This window comes from Eriocheir sinensis, unplaced genomic scaffold, assembly GCF_024679095.1.
Source record: "Eriocheir sinensis breed Jianghai 21 unplaced genomic scaffold, ASM2467909v1 Scaffold221, whole genome shotgun sequence".
NCBI lineage: Eukaryota > Metazoa > Arthropoda > Malacostraca > Decapoda > Varunidae > Eriocheir > Eriocheir sinensis.
The window spans coordinates 508,544-530,968 of NW_026111523.1; the positions used below are offsets into that span (position 1 = coordinate 508,544).

At 47.4% G+C, this 22,425-nt stretch overlaps 1 protein-coding gene and 1 long non-coding RNA gene across 2 annotated transcripts; one reads left to right on the forward strand and one right to left on the reverse strand.

Annotated features, from left to right (window-relative positions):
- Window positions 1–6,281: 6,281 nt before the first annotated feature.
- Window positions 6,282–7,330, forward strand: LOC126990911 (uncharacterized). The gene is made up of 3 exons (XR_007744917.1): window positions 6,282–6,689; window positions 6,778–6,990; window positions 7,205–7,330. It is a non-coding gene; the product is annotated as an uncharacterized LOC126990911 (long non-coding RNA).
- On the reverse strand, window positions 7,214–15,742 carry LOC126990910 (anaphase-promoting complex subunit 1-like). Its single transcript, XM_050849551.1, has 4 exons — window positions 13,601–15,742; window positions 13,182–13,488; window positions 12,399–12,533; window positions 7,214–7,362 (listed from the first exon to the last, which is right to left on the reverse strand). The coding sequence occupies exons 1-4, from the start codon at window positions 13,739–13,741 to the stop codon at window positions 7,292–7,294; spliced, it is 654 nt and encodes a 217-aa protein (XP_050705508.1). The 5' UTR covers window positions 13,742–15,742; the 3' UTR covers window positions 7,214–7,291.
- Window positions 15,743–22,425: the final 6,683 nt, after the last annotated feature.

Here is a 22,425-nt window from a genome sequence, read left to right on the forward strand (position 1 = left end):
TCTCCCATTGATATATTGGTTGGGCTAGATCTCTATTGGACATTGATTTCTCCTGTAGATGCCTTCCATGTTGTAGCCATGAAGTCTGTCTGTGGTTACATCTTAATGAATCCACCTCTGTGTACTCTGCACCACAATTGTTGTGTCTCCTCTGCTTTGAGTAAGTCTTGTGGGGGTTAAGCCTAAGGAACTTGTTATGCCAAAGATGTGAGCGAATTTGAGAGTAGTACAGTACAGTTTGTGAATGGTCGCTAGGAGGTTGCACCACCATCGAAGGATCATTCTGCCAAGGAAAAGCTTTTGAGTAATGAAATCATAGTCAGTAGAAGTAAGCTAATGGCTAAGTTAGAGCAAGATAAGAAAGAGTATCAACAGATGGTCTCATCACATAATAGAAGAGGTGCCAAGTCAGGAAATTGCAGGTGTGAATCCCGTGTACTATATGTCTCATGGCCCAGCAGTGAAGTTAAGTGGTCCAGGTACCAAGACAAGGCCTGTGTCTGATGTCCCTTGTTACAATGGCTGTTTGTCCTCAGGCCCAGCACTCAGCCCTGACTTGGTTGAGGTGCTTTCGTCGTTGGCCCATTGCTATTATTACAGCAGACATAATTTGCAAATCAGTGTTCAAGAGAAGGATAGAGATGTTCACAGATTTTCACGGCCAAGAGACCACGGTACAATGCGAGACTCCCACGTTTGGTAACACAACCCGTCCATTTCTGCCACCATCAAACACCGTCTGGATAAGTGTCCCCAGACTAGTGTAGTGCAGGATTTGAAGGCTGACATGTACACAGGTTGAGTGGTTCTGCCACAGAAGCAGCGGAGAAAGTCTGTCAAGCATGTAGCATTTTTGCTGATGGCAGTATGGAGCTTACAAAGCTTGTGTCAAGTAGTTTGTTGATTACTTCTAAGTTACATGACAAGGTGCCTCTTTCAGGTGGTGCAGCTCACAGCAGGACAGTTTCTCCCTTGATGGCATCGTGTAGAAGTAGTCTCCACTAAGCCAAGCATCCTTAGTGTGAGATCTGTGACCCTTTAGGATTAATTAGTCCATTTGTTATGTAGGCCAAGATACTTTTTCAGGAACTCTAGAAACTGGGTCTGACTTGGGATCAAGAAATACCATCAGAGTTGAAGTTAAAATTTCAGAAATGGCTCCTTAGTCGTCAACACTCCAAGAACTTTCATATGTGATTTTCCAGGAGAGGCTCAGGAGAAGCTTAGTCATGTGGAGCTGCATGGGCTTGATGATGCCTCACACCTGCGAGTACCTGTGGAGAACATCAGGTGTCACTAGTATCCTCCAGAGTTGTGCGCCCAGAAGGACACTGCCAAGACTCATGGGTGATCACTTTTGTGTTGAAGATTAGTTGTGAAGAATGGCCTTAGCCTAGATAACAATGCTGGACAGATTCTACTATTGCTCCGTCATGGAGGTAAGAAAGAAATATTTGTAGCTGATCGGGTAAAGGAGAGTTAACGCCTCCAAGTTGCTGCCAACATTGTGGAAGTAAGGACAGGAGGAGGCTGAACATCACGGAGGAAATGGACAGTGGAGGAGGCGGCCGTATCCCGCCCTCCACAGGGAAGAAATGGATGATGATGATGAACACTATCACCACTCACCATCATGAAGCACCAGGTCAACCTTCCATGTCTTGAGCGTGGACTTGAGTTCTCTGCGGCGGTGATGTCGGCCACAGTGGTCCCTGGTGTGGGGAGGCAATCTTCTTGGCCGCCAGGCACAGGTCCACGCCAGACTGCTGGAGGAACTGGTGTTGAGTGGGAGCTTGTGCGTGGCGGGCCTGGCTGGGACACCTGTGGAGAGTGTCCCTGGTGTGGGGAGGAGATCTTCTTGGCCGCCAGGCACAGGTCCACGCCAGACTGCTGGAGGAACTGGTGTTGAGTGGGAGCTTGTGCGTGGCGGGCCTGGCTGGGACACCTGTGAGAGTGTCCCTGGTGTGGGAGGATCTTCTTGGCCGCCAGGCAGGTCCACGCCAGACTGCTGGAGGAACTGGTGTTGAGTGGGAGCTTGTACGCGGCGGACCTGGCTCGGACACCTGTGGAGAGCGAGGAGGTGGTACTAGGAGTTGTTTCAGTGTGTAGACTGGATCCAAAACCTGTATACTGCAAAAGTGCATGAATGATTGTATTCAATTATCACCCACCAACAGAGTAAAAAAAATATATATCGTTACATTGATGGCACCACACTGAGTGCAGCTGTTAACTGTATACACAGTAAACCCTGGATATAACGGACCCGCTCATAATGGATTTTGGACATAGCGGCGGTGTCTGAGCCATTGCCAGGAAACAGTCAACGATATATCAAGCCACTTATTGGCTGGAGGAGACACTTTGGGGCTGGAAATCGCCAAACACTGACTACGACTGATTATTTTTCAAGGGCAGACTTTAGTATTTTCTCATTATACAGGACAAATATCCTAACACACTGCAAAGTTAACTTATCCCCCAATAAGTTTTATCCACGGAACAGAAGGAGGCTGCTGTGAATGTATCTATAGGCCTATTTCAGTTGTCAGAGGAAAGGCAGTAATCCTCAGAGATATCTTATTTCTTAGAGAGACTGGAGACCTTCCTGTAATGGTAGCCTGGAAAACTCTCTCTCTCTCTCTCTCGAGATTATTAGTGTGTGTGTGTGTGTGTGTGAAAGAGAGAGAGAGAGAGAGAGAGAGAGAGAGAGAGAGAGAGAGAGAGAGAGAGAGTGTGTGTGTGTGTGTGTCTCACACACACACACACACAAGGTGAAATGGGAAGGGTGTGTGGAGGGAGGCGGAAGTGAGAGTCAGGTCATGTCTGACTGACGCCCTGAGACTCTCTCCTCAGGACGTCACGTTACTCTCCCTCAGGACTTCACCTGACTCTCCCTCAGGACGTCACGTGACTCTCCCTCAGGACGTCACCTGACTCTCCCTCAGGACCTCACCTGACTCTCCCTCAGAACCTCACCTGACTCTCCCTCAGAACCTCACCTGACTCTCCCTCAGAACCTCACCTGACTCTCCCTCAGGACGTCACCTGACTCTCCCTCAGGACGTCACCTGACTCTCCCTCAGGACGACACCACTGACTCTCCCTCAGGACCTCACCTGACTCTCCTCAGGACGTCACCTGACTCTCCTCAGGACGTCACCTGACTCTCCCTCAGGACCTCACCTGACTCTCCTCAGGACGTCACCTGACTCTCCTCAGGACCTCACCTGACTCTCCTCAGGACCTCACCTGACTCTCCTCAGGACCTCACCTGACTCTCCCTCAGGACGTCACGTGACTCTCCTCAGGACGTCACCTGACTCTCCCTCAGGACGTCACCTGACTCTACCTCAGGACGTCACGTGACTCTCCCTCAGGACGTCACCTGACTCTCCTCAGGACGTCACCTGACTCTCCTCAGGACGTCACCTGACTCTCCCTCAGGACGTCACCTGACTCTCCCTCAGGACGTCACCTGACTCTCCCTCAGGACGTCACCTGACTCTCCCGCCGGCCGTCACCTGACTCTCCCTCAGGAGGTCACGTGACTCTCCTCAGGACGTCACCTGACTCTCCTCAGGACGTCACCTGACTCTCCTCAGGACGTCACCTGACTCTCCCTCAGGACGTCACCTGATCCTCAGGACGTCACGTGACTCTCCCTCAGGACGTCTCCGGACGTCACCTGACTCTCCCTCAGGACGTCACCTGACTCTCCCTCAGGACGTCCATCAGGACGTCACCTGACTCTCCCTCAGGACCTCACCTGACTCTCCCTCAGGACGTCACCTGACTCTCCCTCAGGACGTCACCTGACTCTCCCTCAGGACGTCACCTGACTCTCCCTCAGGACGTCACCTGACTCCCTCAGGACGTCACCTGACTCCCTCAGGACGTCACCTGACTCTCCCTCAGGACGTCACCTGACTCTCCCTCAGGACGTCACCTGACTCCCTCAGGACGTCACCTGACTCTCCCTCAGGACGTCACCTGCCTCTCCTCAGGACCTCACCTGACTCTCCTCAGGACCTCACCTGACTCTCCTCAGGACGACACCTGACTCTCCCTCAGGACCTCACCTGACTCTCCCTCAGGACGTCACCTGACTCTCCCTCAGGACCTCACCTGCCTCTCCCTCAGGACCTCACCTGACTCTCCCTCAGGACCTCACCTGCCTCTCCCTCAGGACCTCACCTGACTCTCCCTCAGGACCTCACCTGCCTCTCCCTCAGGACCTCACCTGCCTCTCCCTCAGGACCTCACCTGCCTCTCCCTCAGGACCTCACCTGACTCTCCCTCAGGACCTCACCTGGCGCCAGAAGGTATATTTGCGTCTTACCACTAATTAACTATTGAGGAAGGTGTGTTCATTGCACTAAAGACTAGTTATAAAACATATATATAGAAGTGAAATAAAGTACTTATATTCATAAACTAAAGTAGTGTTGCTATGTTCTGTGCCAAGTCTCGGGTGTTGCACTACTGTAAGGTCTTATAAGTGTCAAGTACCACAGAAAAGTACATGTAGACACTTAACACTTTTCAGCAATAATCCTTGCCAGCGAGGGTTGACTAAGGCACTGTTATTACCAGGCCGGTTGGCATGCCTGCTGACGCGTTTGTTACGGGACAGCACCACTACGACAGCCAACTACTGTACTGTTACTTATATATACTGTTATAAGTGTTACAGGACCACTACGACACCATGCAACTACTGTACTGTTACTTATATATACTGTTATAAGTGTTACAGGACCACTACTACACCATGCAAGTACTGTACTGTTACTTATATATACTGTTATAAGTGTTACAGGACCACTACTACACCATGCAAGTACTGTACTGTTACTTATATATACTGTTATAAGTGTTACAGGACCACTACTACACCATGCAACTACTGTACTGTTACTTATATATACTGTTATAAGTGTTACAGGACCACTACTACACCATGCAAGTACTGTACTGTTACTTATATATACTGTTATAAGTGGAATTGTTTGTATATTTTATCTCTCCCTTTTCTTCTCTACCTTTCTCACTCCCCAGCTCCTTCATTCTCTCTCTCTCTCTCTCTCTCTCTCTCTCTCTCTCTCTCTCTCTCTCTCTCTCTCTCTCTCTCTCTCTCTCTCTCTCTCTCTCTCTTCTTTCCTCCCTTCCTTCCACGAGTGTGTCTGTGTGGCTCGTCCCAATAATGTGCCGGGAAGAGTGTTGTGATAACCTCCACGGGTGTGTCTGTGTGGCTCGTCCCAATAATGTGCCGGGAAGAGTGTTGTGATAACCTCCACGGGTGTGTCTGTGTGGCTCGGTCCTGCTGCTGTGTTGTGAAACGATCTTCTGTGCAAGGTAAGTAAGCTGAGTCAGGCATCTTGGGCTGTGCTGTGGTAGTTAGTTGTAAACTCCTTCAGCCACAGCCTACTAGCACAGTACTGTTTTCTGGTGATGTCTGTACTCAATTGTTTTCCTAATACTGTAATAATACATGTTTCAATGGCAGATTCCTTGTCATAAATATAGTAGCTTACTGCATAGTGTAAGTGCGTGATGCCTGTTTTATTAATTTCCAGCCTGTGTCCTCCGTAGGCATTGTGAGTGTACTGAACAAGAGTGCCACGACGCTGGAGAAGGTGCTGCCAGTTATGGATGGCAGGAACTTGACAACATTACTGCTACTTATGCCAGTAATTTGCACGATGCTGGCAGCTGACAGCTATAAAAAATGTGACAATTTTATAAGGACTAATTTAGAAAAAAATGGTTTAGTAGCTGTAAGTACATGTGGCCCACTGTCAATGACTAGGAAGTCTGTGTTCAAATTATGGGCCGGAGGAAAAGTTGTAAAGTTTGGCTTAGTGGGTGCAGCATCTGTGGTCATATGCCGGAGAGGGACAGAAGGGGAAGGAATTATGGGAGAAGGGAACAGACCCCAGGAGACGGGACACAACATCTGTGGTCATATGCCGGAGAGGGACAGAAGGGGAAGGAATTATGGGAGAAGGGAACAGACCCCAGGAGACGGGACACAACATCTGTGGTCATATGCCGGAGAGGGACAGAAGGGGAAGGAATTATGGGAGAAGGGAACAGACCCCAGGAGACGGGACACAACATCTGTGGTCATATGCCGGAGAGGGACAGCAGGGGAAGGAATTATGGTAGAAGGGAACAGACCCCAGGAGACGGGACACAACATCTGTGGTCATATGCCAGAGAGGGACAGAAGGGAATGAATTAGTGGAGCAGGGAACAGTTGGACATTTTGGTTTAGTGGGTGCAGCATCTGTGGTCATATGTCGGAGAGAGGCAGAAGGGGAAGGAATTATGGGAGAAGGAAACAGTTGTAAAGTTTGGTTTAGTGGGTGCAACATCTGTGGTCATATGTCGGAGAGAGGCAGAAGGGGAAGGAATTATAGGTGAAGGGAACAGTTGGAAAGTTTGGTTTAGTGGGTGCAACATCTGTGGTCATATGCCGGAGAGAGGCAGAAGGGGAAGGAATTATAGGTGAAGGGAACAGTTGGAAAGTTTGGTTTAGTGGGTGCAACATCTGTGGTCATATGCCGGAGAGAGGCAGAAGGGGAAGGAATTATGAGTGAAGGGAACAGTTGGAAAGTTTGGTTTAGTGGGTGCAACATCTGTGGTCATATGCCAGAGAGAGGCAGAAGGGGAAGGAATTATAGGTGAAGTGAACAGTTGGAAAGTTTGGTTTAGTGGGTGCAACATCTGTGGTCATATGCCAGAGAGAGGCAGAAGGGGAAGGAATTATAGGAGAAGGGAACAGACCCCAGGAGACGGGACACAACCCCCGATTAATACCTGCTACACTACTGGGTGGACAGGGGCTATGTTGGGTATCGGAAAAGCTGCCCAAATTTTTCAACTCCACCATGGAATCGAACCCGGGCTCTCTCGGTTGTGTGCCGAGTGTGCTAACCACTGCACCACGAAGCCCCCTAGCACAAATGGATGCCCAGCCTTAATGTAAGTTCAGCTTTGAATGTCACGTATGTTTTTAGTAAATATATCGGTGTACAGTTAAAAACTTCCAAATATAATAGTAAAACTCTAATGAACAATTCATCCCTATTGTAAGTTCAACTCTGATTATTATAATTTTAGTAAATATATCGGTGCACAATTAAAAACTTTCCGATATACTAGTAAAACTAGTGTACAATTCCAGCAATACTCACAGGATTTTCAGGTTGAGCCGAGGCATGTTGAGGCTCTGCTTGAAGACCAACAGCCTGAGAGTCTTCACCAACACGCTGGCTGGTCACTGTCATCCAAAGAGTCCTCGGCAGCACAGGCCAGCCAGCACGCTTCCTGTCTGGAGGTATTTCCTCGCCATGTCTGGAAAACATTACTGTGCAGAATAACGCCTTGGAGCCAGGCAAGTCACCACATGGAAGCACAAGATTTTGTTTTTTGGATAAATGGGTAAAAAAATTGTAGTTGCCAATGATCCCTCTATTGGGGCTGAGAAGTGAGCAGTGCGAGGCAGTCAGCCGTTCCTTTCCTGTACAGTACAAGTCAACAACCTGTACCAACAACAAGCCAACACCTTTGCTTTTGCCCTTCAGCACTTTTGTATTCAGTGAGCGTGTCAGCTGGTCCACGCCGCGCCAACACACCGCCCAGTACTCCCTCCTTCACCCTGACACATTCACCCCAAGACCGTAGGCAACACTTTCCTCCGCCTCAAGACAGGCCCACTGCACACGGCTTCCACGCCCACACACACACACACAGCAAGCGAGGGTTTGTTTACGCCACCACACAGAGACTTCATTGACTAGAGTGCACGGCAAGACACTGAAGTGACGCCGCTGAGTCTGGTTTAGCGGCCACGTTACTGTGGGGGTAAGTAAGGTGCTGGGGTGAGGGAGTGGCAGGATGGGGAGGTTGGGGTGAGCAGGATAGCCCTTTCCCAACGTCCTCCACCTCTCTTAGTTTGAGGTAGATTGTGGGGGTGGGGAGGAATGGGATGAGTTACTGAGAAAAAATAAAGTACAAGAAAAGTATGATATCTTTATGGAAGCCTATAACACTGGTGTCGAAAAATATATACCCGTATACAGACCCAAAGTTAAGGGTAGGAAGGACTGGTTTAATGCCAAATGTGCAAACGCTAAAGAAAAAAGGGACAAAGCATGGAAAAGACTAAAAAGAAGGAAGAAACAAAGAAGACTTCAGAACGGCGAGAAATGAATATGTGAAAATAAGGAAAGAAGAAGAAAAGGGATATGAGAAGGATATTGTGGAAAAATGCAAAGAACAGCCCAAGCTGTTTTACAGATTTATAAATGGGAAGACTAAACCGAAAGAAACAATAGAAAGACTGAGAGACGGGAATGTGGAAGTCAATGACCCTAAAGGTATGGCAGAGTTATTAAATAGAAAATTCCAGCAAGTCTTTACCAAAGAAACAATCTTTATTGAGCCACAAGAGAATAAAATAGAAGTTCATATGGAAGAGATTATGGTAAACAAAGAAGAGATCCATAAATTGCTGGGAGAACTAGAAGAGGGAAAAGCAGTAGGACCGGATGGAGTTTCTGGGTATATTTAAAAAAAATGTAGAGATGAATTAATTGTTCCAATATACGACGTCATAAGATGCTCAGTAGCAACAGGCACGGTGCCCAATGAGTGGAGAAGGGCTGAAGTGGTCCCCATATATAAAAGTGGAAGGAAAGATGAACCTTCAAACTACAGACCCATATCCCTGACAAGTGTTTTGTGCAAAATATGTGAGAAAATAATAAAGAAGCAGTGGACTAAATTTCTAGAAGAGCATAAGTTAATTACCAGCAAACAATATGGATTTCAAAAGGGCCGATCATGTGTTACAAACTTACTCAGTTTTTACTCAAGAGTGACAGACAGAACACAGGAAAGGGATGGATGGCTTGATTGTATTTATCGAGATTTGAAAAGGGCCTTCGACAAAGTTCCACATACAAGACTATTATGGAAACTGGAAAATAAAGGAGGATTGAAAGGAAATATGAAAAAATGGATGGCAAGCTACCTAATGGGAAGGAGATGAGAACTGTGGTCAAGGACATAAAATCAGAATGGAGAAATGTAGAAAGTGGAGTACCACAGGGTTCAGTATTAGCACCGATAATCTTCCTGGTATAAGTAAATGACATGGCTGAAGGAGTTAATAGATACATAAACCTATTTGCTGATGACGCTAAATTACAAAAACATATAAGAAACAAAGAAGATTGTGAAATACTGCAAGAAGACCTATACAAAATTTGGAAATGGAGTATGGATTGGGAGATGGAATTTAATGTGAAAAAATGTCATGTTATGGAAATGGGTAAAAGTGAAACAAGACCAATCTGGATATACAAAATGGGAAATGGTGAAACATTGAAAAAAGTGCATGAAGAGAGAGATCTGGGAGTAGTGATGAGGGATGATAATCAACCAGAGAGTCATATAAATCGGATCTTTAGAGACACATATAACTTGGTGAGAAATATTGGAGTAGCATTTAACTACATGGACAAGGACATGATGAGAAGGCTAGTCACTACCATGATTAGACCAAAATTAGAATATGCAGAGGTAGTGTGGTCCCCCCATAAGAAGAAGCATATAAAGAAACTAGAAAGAATACAGAGGATGGCATCAAAAATGGTCCCAGAGTTGGAGGGATTAATATACGAGGAAAGATTAAAGGAAATGAACTTAACAACACTGGAACAAAGAAGAGAAAGGGGAGACCTAATCCAAATTTATAAATTATTAAACAAAATAGATGAAGTAGATAATGAAGAACTGCTACTAACAGAAGGAAACATAAGCAGAAATACAAGAGGACACAGTAAAAAATTGAGAAAGGGGAGATGCTTGAGAGACACAAAGAAGTATAGCTTCCCGCAAAGAAATGTAGAGGTTTGGAACAGTCTGAGCGAGGATACAGTATCAGCGAGGAGTGTGCAAAGCTTTAAAGATAAGTTGGATAAATGCAGTCACGGAGACGGGACCACACGAGCATAATGCCCAGGCCCTGTAAAACTACAACTAGGTAAATACACACACACACACACACACTGCTCCAGTAGCTCAATCGGTAGAGCGCTGCGCTGCAAGGCTTCACGGCCAAACAGGCAGTGGTTTGAGCCCCGCTCAGGCCGGATTCTTTCGGTTGACTATAGTCTTCCCAAAATGTCGAGTCCGTTCTGGTGGGGCGCTGAAAGGGAATTTCCCTGATGCGGCGTTGTCAGATGTACTAGCAACAATTATTGTCTTATTGTTAGATTACTTCTAAATGAATCTTCATAATAGTGCATTTATATAAATTTCTAATGAGGATGTATAGAGAGCTTTGAATATTGTTCTAGTGGAATGATAACAATGACCTTGTATAAATACCACAAAATGTGGCAGCTCTGTTCTCCAATGTTGCCATTTTTGAGGCTGGGTCAAGGGTACATTGACCGCGCTAATCCGCAGGTAAACGAGAGGTCCATTCTTATGATAACCCGACATACACACACACACACACACACACACACATATAGGTACACACACACACACACACACACACACAGGTACACTCGTGGGACACAAGTGTTGACACAGTTTCCAAAATGTTTTGGATGCCGATAGTGAAAGACGGCAACTATTCAACAGAGCTGCATTCGAGTTATATAAGACGTATGTGTGTGTGTGTGTGTGTGTGCAAGGATCAAAGAGTGTGTGTGGGTGTGAGAGAGATATTATTTAAGGATTTTTCTTACGAAACTGAGAGCATCAACTGCACGACGATTATGTTTCTTTAAAAAAAATCTGTTATGAATGCTCTTGTTTCCACGAGTGCCCGACCTGTGATAAGATTTTCTGCATTCCATAAGCTGCATACTTGCTTGGCTTTGCTCGCCAGTGTGCATTCTGGAGAGAGAGAGAGAGAGAGAGAGAGAGAGAGAGAGAGAGAGAGAGAGAGAGAGAGAGAGAGAGAGAGAGAGAGAGAGAGAGAGAGAGAGGAAATAAATTGCACTTCCTTGCTGAGCCTTTAATTGTTGCTAGTACATCTGGCAACGCCGCATCAGGGAAATTCCCTTTCGGTGCTCCACCAGAACGGACTCGACATTTTGGGAAGACTATAGGAGTGGTTACTGTCCCCCCCTTGAGCAAGGGTGATGGGGTGTGTGGTGTGTGAGGTCCTGGCAGTACCCAGAGATTGACGATAATGAGCACATGCTCACGTCGGGAGGGTTCCTGCTGGCGATGACGAGTCCAACACGTGATCAGGCCGTATTGAATTACACACACACTCAAACACACACACACACACACACACACACACACTAGGATGTAGTTGTTGCAACATGTTCTTTGTGATTCCAAGGTATTGTGAAGATAAGTCATCAATGAGATCAATAACATTTCATTTCATTTAATTGAAATACTTATTTTTCATTAAAAAATAATACAGTAAAATACTAAGGCCATGTAAATGTGTTTCATTTTGCTTGAGGGTCAAAACAGGTTTAGAGAATACTGTAGGAAAATGTCTTCAACATATTATAATGACATTGGTGCCCATGAAAATGAAGACCATGCAGCCTTATACATTAGGCTGTTAAATAAAGATGGACTTATAACCCAAGCCAGAGGAGTTCCTAGCTGAAGAGCCTTCACATGAGCAAATAGTAGCCTAGCCTATCACCGCTGAAATAGTAATACTTACCCGCATTTTAAAATCTCATAAACGAGAAATAATAATGGAAACGGTTAACAGACTGATGATTAGCAAATACAATATAAACAAATAATTTGTCAACTTTTAGAGTGCGCTGGGTGTGATTCTAGAGTTTTACCAAGACAGGCTACGTATGGCTTACCAAAAGCTAGCTTCTGTTCATTAAACTCTTGTAACACGTCCAGTCTATTAGACTGTGGCCTTGATGAGTGTGAAACATCCATTGTGAGTCTGTTATAACAGCTAGGGCCCTGTGGGGGAGATCACAGCCAATAGTTTTGGCCATAAGGGCCACAGCTTCCCTCATCATGTCTGGACCTGAGGTGAACGGTTGTTTCAGTCCTTGTACGTAGCTGAGCCTCTCTCACAATGGTCTCCATACACAGTACAAAGGGAGGGCGGTTATGGCAGCAAGACACACACAATGGCAGTGTGTGTGTCTTGCTGTCATAACCGATGGTAAATGACCCGCGAGACACCGTGCTTTGAAGTCGGCGCGGTGCTGGAAGGGCCAATAATGGCGCCCAGCAGCCTTACACACAGGGTCGCCTATGTCGGGACTCTCTCTATTAAGGGACCCTACCTTAAGTATAGGAGGCATCAGTCCATTCTCAAAACCTACCCAATCTATAAATATGGTCAGCCAGAACCAAGCAGTCCTCACCTGGTCCAGCAGGTACGGAGTGTTGGATGCAGCCATCCCCTCGGCAGTGGCCTTGTTGTTGCTCCGGAAATAAATCCTGCCCAGGGCCGAGGTGGCTCCCGGGGCAGTGACGTCCATGGTGACACAGTCCCCTTCCTGTGGGCCAGATGCAAGGCTTGCTATTAGAAGACCCTTTGGCTTCTCACATCAACTGTTTCTACAGGTCAAAGAGGGGATCAATCTGGTTCCAATGAGTGTTTCTTGGATTCATGGTACAGAAGAAGGGCCAAACTACCACCAGGCTCATAAAACTACCCCTGGAAATGCTAAAAAATCCTACGAAAGCCTTGCCCAATATGTGAACCTTGGCGACGAAATGTTTAGTAATCCGGCCAAGCTCCCTGGCGTCACGTATCTGCTTATTTGTTGTTTTATAGCAAGTGAGGCAGCTCAAGGCAAGGAACAAAAAGGCCTGCCAGACGCTGCTCCAGCAAAAGAAAATGGAAGGAGAGGCCAGAAGAGAGGTGTCCTGATTCCTCCTGAAGGCGTTCAAGTCACAGGCAGGGAAACACAGACGAGGGGAGGCGGCCAACACAACACTGCACACACCACTCATGTCACCCAGCACCAGGATCACTACACTCCACATTTACAAAACTACTGATTCATGTTAGTTTACAAATGTAGCTTATAAGTGTAAGAGCAAACTTAAGTCTAAATCATTACTCTTAAACTGACATAACTTACAAATACAGGCCAGTATTGGTGTGGTGAGGATTTCCAGTCACGACACACACAGCTAACCTTTATCTGGCAGCGGGACACTTGTAAAGTCCCTGTGTGGGCCAGACAGGGGCTTTTTGTGTCCCCCTTCAGTGTGATGGCAAAGCTCTCTGGCAATGTTTGGGCCAGAGAATCCTGCCGCCTCTCCACCCCTTCTCAGCATCACAAGGCCGAGGGCGAGTCCGGCCGCCAACGAGTAAGACTCCCGATCATTGGAGTTTTCCATTTCTGGGCCAGGAGGGAGACCGATCTCCTGCATCAAGACCTTTGCCTTGTGACTATGTGCCGTGTCTTGGCAAACCAGAGGGGCGCCTGGGGTGGCAGCAACCTGAGGAAGCAAAGAGAAGTGTTAAGAATACATCAGTTTACCTTCCCAAGCAGATACACATGCATGGGGTTCAGTACACCAGCCATGGACTTGCAAAAGGATGCCAACGAACCTGAACCGTATGAGGAACGTCTAATTTTGTTGAGGTGGGTGGCAGGAGGCACTCCTGAGGCACGCTGAGGAGCTTGGTGGTCTGGATGTCCATTGTTCCTCTCCTGGTCACGGACAAGCCCAGCAGGAGCCCCACACACATCACTTCTTGGCCCCGCACTTGATAATCCAGTATGTTGGGGGCACCTCAATGTTGAAAAGGTCAATGGTTGTGCCTCTTAGGGAGCCTTGCCTGAGAGGTTGAGCTTGGGTGTTGGAAGGGTTTCTGTGATCACTGGGGCAGAGGTGCACAGTGTAAACATTCCCCTTCCAATAGGCAGCGCCACAGTCCTAGTGCAGAGAGCATAGAGGTGTCGCTCCTGCTGCTCCAGAAAGTCATGATCGGACACTTCTGGCCGCTGCACAATGTTGACAGTCACGGCTTTTGAGGAACAAAACATACGGGGAACCTCTGACACTCACTGGTCTTCCACCCAGAGGAGGGCCAGCATGTCTGTGTCCAGGGTCTGCGCCGTCCTCGTCCTCCTTGGACAGCTGTGGCGCCTTCTTGGCCTCCTGTGCCAGGTCCTGGTCTGGGTGACACCTCACCTTCATGTTGAAGGGATCCTTCAGCCTCTTGCTGTTCCCACAGTCATTTTTCTCGGCGGATTCTCTCCGAGTCACAAGGTTGGGTCTGTGTTTGAGGTGGCAGGCTGAGGCCGGCCAGTGTTCCGGGGCCACAGGCGACACGTGTGCTGGCCGTTCATCAGCACCAGCAACACTCCTGGCCACAACAGCTGAATGTCCCTCACAGTAAGACAGTTTATTTGTTACGAGTACAATTTATTGGTGAATGTTGGGTCTGACGTCACAATTTTGGAGACTGCTGACTGGGAGATGGGTCAGAGCAAATGACTTCTGAGTGTTTGGATTGATACAGTTAAAAAATGGCTCCATTGCACTGTCTTGCAAATGACAATCTGCAGCTGCAACTGAATATAACAACACCAGACTCTTGGCGGTTGTGCAGACATGTGGAATGCAGGGGAAAGGGTTGGGCTCTGCACCCTCCATGATGTTATAGAGGAGGCTGTCTGCTGACATAGCCTGGGATGACAGGCTTCTGTGCTAATGGAACTTAGGGAGGAGGTCCTGCAGAGGGGACAGCATTGGGAAGTCTCTCCATAATGGTGGAGGTGCTGTGAGGCTCTCAGGTCTGCAGTCAGCTGGTTCAGGCAGGGAACAAGGAGGTTGAAATCTTCATAGACAAGGTGGAGGGCAACATGTATTGGTGGCAGATACACAAAGAGAGGAGCATTAACCCTGTGTTCCCTTCCTGCTGCTTCTGCACCACACCCACCTTCTGCAGCCCAGCACCTCACTGAGGCTGTCCCCCGTGTGGAGGGGAGGACAGGATGTACTCACAGCCGTTGTCAGAACCACTTTCTGGGCTCAAAATTTCTTTGATGCCAGTGAAGGACTGCAAGAATCTGCAATATCCACGGGGCAGGTCAGGGCAAGCTTGTCCATGTCGTAGCCGATCATGGACAGCACCACCTTGGAACACAGCGTGCATTCACCCTGTGGGGAAAAGTCACCTGACACCAGAGCGTTCCTTGTTGCATACCACTTGTTGATCAACTGGAGTGCTGCATCCGGTTAGCCAAACTTGAGGGCAGCGAGGGAACACTTCACAAGTGGTGATGACGTCAATTCTGGGAGGGTTATTCTGTAGAGGTTTCCATTGGCATGTTCAAGAGTTATGTCACTGCCAGTTGAGTCTCTAAGAGCAACAATGGCACAGGAGAGCGGCAGACCGGGATCCTCACTGAAGGACTCTGCGTGCATCTTCTCCGACACCACCGGCGACAGCCCAGCGTCAAACTTGGCATTAGCAGAGAATGGCGGGCGGCTGAACGGGAGCAGACTAGACCTTCGGAGAGGTGTGGCAATAGGAATCTGAAGGTGCGGCGATATAGTGAGGGCAGAGAAGCCCCTGAACAAGGAAGAACGGAACGCGGGCAGCCCACTGATGTTGACGGGACTGACCTGGACAGTTCCCATGTAGAGCAGCAGTGTTGCTGCTGTCCACGACTATCACCATCTTGAGGGCTTTCAGTGGCTGAGCCTCTTTGGCGAGTATGGGAAAAAAAAAAAAAAAAAAAAAAAAGTGATCATTTGAAAAGTCGTACTTGATGCGGCGCAAAGTTCCCGCCAGTGACAGCACGAGGTAGAGGTACTGCTACTCCACGTGGCCCTCTGTCAGGAAGGCTCGGGGGAGGGAGTGGTTGGTCCAGAGGTAGTCCAGGCAGATGTCCGGCACGAGAGGCTCTGGTTCGGAGAGTGTTTCCTTGAGGGACGTCAGCTGTGAGGTGCATGGGGTGCGGTGTCCAGGGAAGGGCCAGAGGAAGATGCTGTCCGCCAAACACTGATGGGGACTGGGTTCGACTGCAAGATTGGGAAACTTATCATCTACAACATTATATTTCACACACACACACACACACACAAAAAAAAAAAAAAAAAAAAAAAAAAAAATCAGGTTGGTGTGATATGGATGTAGGTTGAGAAATGTAATTATTAACTTGCAACATGCATCGTTTGCTCGATGAACGACTGAATTGTTCACTGATTCCTGAAGCCTCGAAATACTGAGCTCATAGGTGTGTTGGTAGTGAGTGAAGCGCTGGCAGGCAGTTAATTGCCTCCAGCCGATTGTACCGTTGACGTCAAGTAAAGAGTCCTGAGCTGTGTGCCGGATGTTTTGACTGCTCCACCCCGTACCTGACTTTGCCATCGTTCATGACACAAGCTATCTAGGCCTGCCTGCCGATGAGAAGACTGGTGTCCTGGCGGGCCAGTGTGAACGACCCGATGATGGCTGTACAACTGATTCCAGAATTTGATGCATCGTCACTCGGCGTGAGCGAGCGGCTGGACAAGTTTGAGTTGGTGTGTCAAAATATCGTACCCCTGCGCCTCACCAGTGGAGCGTTCGCAGTCTATCAGCAGCTGAGTGGGGACGACAAGCTGGTATACGAGGAGATCAAAGAAGCTCTCATCTCTGCTTTCGTGTCAGATCGTTTTTGTGCATACAAGCGGTTCGTTGGTCGAAAGCTGCGAGATGGTGAGTCCGTGGGTGTGTGCCTAGCTGACCTGCGGCGTCTGGCTACGTTGTTCAGAGGCATGCCAGACACTGGATTGGCCTGCACTTTTGTGGCCGGCCTACCTGACTCTGCCCGCCGCACCCTGCAGGCTGGTTCAAGGATGGAATCCATGGGCCTCTGCGAGATCCTGAGCCGCGCTTGTGTTGTACTGGTAGGGGAGAGTGGAGACGTGGCTGCGGCAGACTCACCGCTGCACCCCAAGCATCGTGATCAACTGGCTGCCGAGGCGACTGTTGTAAGGTGCCGCTCTTGTGGCCAGCCCAATCACTACGCTCGTGACTGTTTGACTGGGCGTGATGTGCGGCGAAGAGGACGCGGCAGCCTCCGCTGCTTTCGACGTGGACACCAAGGTCACATCGCTTCGTCGTGCTCGGGAAACTACGCAGGAGAGGCGGTTTCAGCGCCAGCCTCCTCTCCGGCTCCTCAGTAATGGGCGCCCTTCCGATTGTTCGGTTGTTAGTGGACGGGGTGAGATGCGACGCTCTAGTGGACACCGGCTGTACGAAGAGCATTGCACACGTCTCTATGTGCTCCCACTGGACAAAGCAAGAAGTCCAAGTAGTGACTGTGAGCGGTGAACGGTATAAGTGCGAAGGAACAGGTGTTGTGCATGTCCGGCTGCCGTCGGGAGTAGTGTCGTCCTTGGAGGTGTTAGTGGTGTCCACTAGGCCACTGAACCTCAACCTCATCCTTGGCATGAATGGCGTAAGCGTCTTCGGTGGTGTGACGGTGCGTGGTCCAAGAGACGTGAGGTTTGGTAATGAACCTGTGTCATCAGCAGCTGCTTCTGTAGTGTCAGAGTGTGTTATCGATGAGCAGGATTTTACAGTGACCTACGATGCGGCAGAAAGAAAGTGGACTGTCTTGTGGAAGTGGTGTGGCGGTAAGGAACCCCCACATCTACGTAACACTATCCCGGAGTACCGCATGCGACCAGAGGTTCGCCAAGAGGTCGAACGCGAGCTGACGCAATGGGTTGCGGACGAATGGCTAGTTCCATACGACGAGAAGTGTCACGGAGCGGTGAAGGGGACAATACCGCTGATGGCCGTGGTTCAGGAGAACAAAGGTAAAGTGCTGTGGCTCCAGGACAGGGAGTGAGTATGAGAGCAGGAGTGCAGCTGTGTGTAGGAGCCAGCACTGGTGAGCAGGGATGTGATGGGGTGTTGTTTAGGCTGGGCTGGGCTCCGCTCTAAAAGACGAGGTTGTTTTCCTGCGACGAGGGAAGAAACAGTCATGAGCAGAGGGTAAACAGCTGTAAGATGGCACCACACTGCATGTTCTTTTTGTATTCTTCTCCTCTGCTCACTGTGACTGTCTCTTTCAGTACTTATTATATCCATGTCTGATAATTGAGGGGACTCTGTTTGAGTCTATGTAGTGTGATTTTTTAATTTCCCTTGATGCCTTTTCATGGGTCACAATACTACTACTACAACTACTACTACTACTACTACTACTACTACTATTACTACTACAACTACTACTATTACTACTACAACTACTACTACTACTACTATTACTACCATAGCTGGGCACGATAACAGAAAACCTTATTCCCGATAACCGATAACTGATAATGAAAAACCTTATCGGTGATAACCGATATTCGTTAACTAGAGACACAAATATAGGCGATAACCGATACCCGATATAAATCCACAATTCCGATACTAGCTAGCGATAAGTCCGATAGGCGAAAACGATACTATATTGATATTTCAGATAGAACAACATTGATGAATTCAAATTTTCATTATCTGTATTTTAGGAAACTTACAAAACCTTAAAACCACACGTTGACACGTACATATGGACGGTAATACTAGAAATGCCTGAACCGGTGTTGTGTTATTTGGCGTCCCCACCGTCAAAAATTGTTTACAAACACTGGTCTCTTGTGAACGGTGCATGCTCAGACCAGCAAGCGTAGACCTGTACAGTCTCACAAAGCTTTTAAACCGTAATTAAGTGTTGCTGGAAGGCTGAATCAGACATACAGTACTACCATCCTCGCTGTTTCTAGGACGACACTATGTACGAGTTGTATTTATATGTACAGAGTGCACGTCGCTCTAGAAACGGCGAGGATGGTGGTACTGTATGTTTGATTCAGCTTTCCAGCAACTCTTAATGGGTTAAAAAAGCATTGTGAGACTGTACAGGTCTACACTTAATGGTCTGAACATGCACAGTTCACGAGAGACCAGTGTTTGTACACAAAAGTGCCAGCTTTTGACTATGGGACACCAAATAACACAACACCGGGTGCCTTCAATACCATGACATGCTCACAAACGAATATGGAATATCAAATTTGAGGCAGTGAATAATCATTTTTGGGGAAAAGTTAAATGATTTTTCTCTTTGATATATTGATTTTTGAGTAGCACAAAAAAAATAACCTAGTGTTTTTATTTTCATGACCTAAGTATGAAATCTCATCACCGAAGATATTTCATACCCCGAAGTTTTTTCATACAACACCGGGCCACGCATGCGCAGTAAGGAGACAAAAAAAATTTCCTGAGAGGCGGAAAAAAAGTAGTGATTATCGCTAGTTTGGTTACAAAAGTAACGAAGATACCGATATATATTTAAATAAGTAGCGGATGGTCGATAATCCGATTTTGTTATCAGCGATAAAGTATCGCGATAACGCCCAGCTATGATTACTACCACCACTATTACTACTACTACAAATAATAAAAATAATAATAACTACGTACACTGCTGTCCAAACCCTGACGTTGATGAAAATAATATCACTGGTTACTCCTCACCATCTCACACAGCCTTTCATGATCTGAGTGATTAAACAGTTGGCTTTCGGGGCAATAAACTTAATCGTACAAATACAGTCGTCCCTCAAATAGTACGGTTTCCAGTAGTACGGTTTTGGTTTTATGCAGATTGTCATGTAAGAATTTTTTTAGGATTTTAAAATTTCCCGCTGGTGGCAGCAAGTAGCCATGGCGTGAGTGGCAACACTGTTCTACCAAACACCTGCTGAAAGCACCCAAAGCGTCTGAGAAAGTGTTCACCCTGCAGAAGAATTTATATTTAGGAGAAGTTACGTTTTGGGATGAGTTACTTTGCAGTAGGGAGAGCATACCATGTGAATGAGAGCAGTGTTCATCGCTGTATCTATCTTAGTGTAAAAGAAATTCTTGCCGCAGTAGCTGCCAGTGCTCCAGGAGTGCTGCAAGAGTAAAGATAAAGGACGTCCTATTAGTAAGAATCGTCGTTACTATGGTAATGGCGTATCGCTCACAGCAAAATGGGGTACGCTGATCTTCCTGATGCAATGGAAGCACTTATGTGTTTCTTTTGACCGCCATATTTGCTGATGACGTCATCACAGCACAGAGGCGTTCCACCTCTCAAGGCTGGGAGCGGAGCGGAGGTGCCGCCCAGGAGTGTTTCTTGGGGGGACACTAATTTTATCCGGATTTTTGAATAGCTAGGGGGTCCCGAGTCCCTAACACCCGTACTATTTGAGGGACGACTATTTGCAAAGAAGTAAACTCCATATTTTCTAGTTTCCAAGATTCATCAAAAGCCAAATTTTGTCAGAAGAGGAAGAAGAAAATGAAGAATTGACTCAAGCCAGAAAATGGAGTTGGGAACTGACATAATAATATTATATATTAGATTAATAACTGTAAAACTCCCGACACACACACACAAGGGTGGCCGTACAATCACCTCTGTCCTGGCCCGGCGTGTCTTCCATGTGGTGTGGCTGTTGTTGCCCGAGCTGAAGAGGATGCAGGGGGAGGGGTCTGGGGACATGAAGACGGCCCGCTGCACTAAATCACTCATGTAGGCGGGACGGTCTGACCCGCTGTAGCCTGTAGCAGGAAACAGTGAAGTGACCAACCCCGCATAAAACAACAGGTCATATTATCAAACACATCGTCACCCTAGCACACGCAGTTGACAGGGCTTTTGGGAAAGTTGTGGGCCTTTCCAGGGGTAGTCTTATGACCCTTTTGGTAGTTGATAAGCCTTCTGTAACATGAACTCTAAAAGGCACTCATGAGGATGCATTTTACCTCTTTTTTGGCCTTTAGAAATAAGTGATGTGAGAGTCGGCAGTGTCTAAGCATGCCGACCACTGACCTAACTAGCAGTGGTTGTAAGAACTAAAATACTAAAGCTATGGGAAACACATCCACAGTACAGGCGCTGATATCAACCCAAGCTTATATAACAGAGAAATCCCACACCTTCAGCTGACTGGCACAAAAATGTATAGTGTTGCACATGAAAGCCACACAGGCCTAAAGATGAAGTGACTCAAGAAAGCCTGAAGTGGCTGCCTCAACCCTTCCCCTCCCTCATAACAAAACCCTCCACCTAACCCACGGCTGCCAGTGTGCCCGGTGTCCACGTACAGAAGGAAAAACGTGCTCTACAAAAATGAGTAAAAAGAAAAATAAGGAAAATCGTGGCAGAACAGACTGAAAAGGAAGAGAAGGGAAGACGTGGGAAATGACACCAAAAATAAAGGCAACAGCTCAAGGGCAACAAAGGGAGATAAAACAAAAAGAGGCCTGGTAGTCGCTGCTCACAGAGAAGCAGGCAGAGGGAGTGGCCAGAGGAGGGGTCAGTTTTGGATAGCAAGGGGTCCTGATGCATGTAACACTACCCATATAAGTCTGTGTGGTCTGTGCCTGCTCACTTACACTTCTTATATCACTCACTCAAGTCTTACCTGTTCAATAGAGCAGCGGATTGGTTTCGTCCAGCGGGTTCAGCAAACTGTAAAAGGTTGGGAGGCTTTCCGGTTCATTCTTCTGGGCGTCAATCTCTGAGGCCGTCACTCGCTGCTCCAGGAGGATCCCGTACCTGATTGGCCACACCCTCCTCACCTGGCAGAGAACACAACTTAAATTATTATCATTATTATGAGACCCAGAGCAGGTAGGGAGGAGGAGGAGGAGGACCCTAACAGCTGCCTGGTCAGCAGCATCCAAACACCCAGTGAACAGTGAAGTAGGTGACCCAGCCCGACTTGTGTCCAGAAACGCAAAAACAGTCCTGGCGTTGCTCAGGCTGATTGCACGAACACACACACACACACACACACACACACACACACACTTTTTCCACATATAAACACACACACACACACACACACACACACACACACACACACACACTTTTTCCACATATAAACACACACACACACACACACACAGGCATAGACACACACACACAGGCATAGACACACACACACACACACACACACACACACACACACACACACACACACACACACTTTTTCCATATATAAACACACACACACACACACACACTTTTTCCACATATAAACACACACACACACACACACTTTTTCCACATATAAACACACACACACACACAGGCATAGACACACACACACACACACACACACTTTTTCCACATATAAACACACACACACACACAAACACACACACAGACACTGACTACGAGTTATCAACATGTCAACTTGTTATCCACTTGTTATCCAAAGTCACCCTGGTTGATGGTATGTTTCCTTACTAATGAGACTTTCTATGCACCAAAGTGAGGTCATTCTTTATCAAATCATCAATTGACTTTACGATTAGTGAAGGTAACACTTTTAGTTATTCTATGGGGTGAGGTGCTGCACATTGATTTAACTCCCACA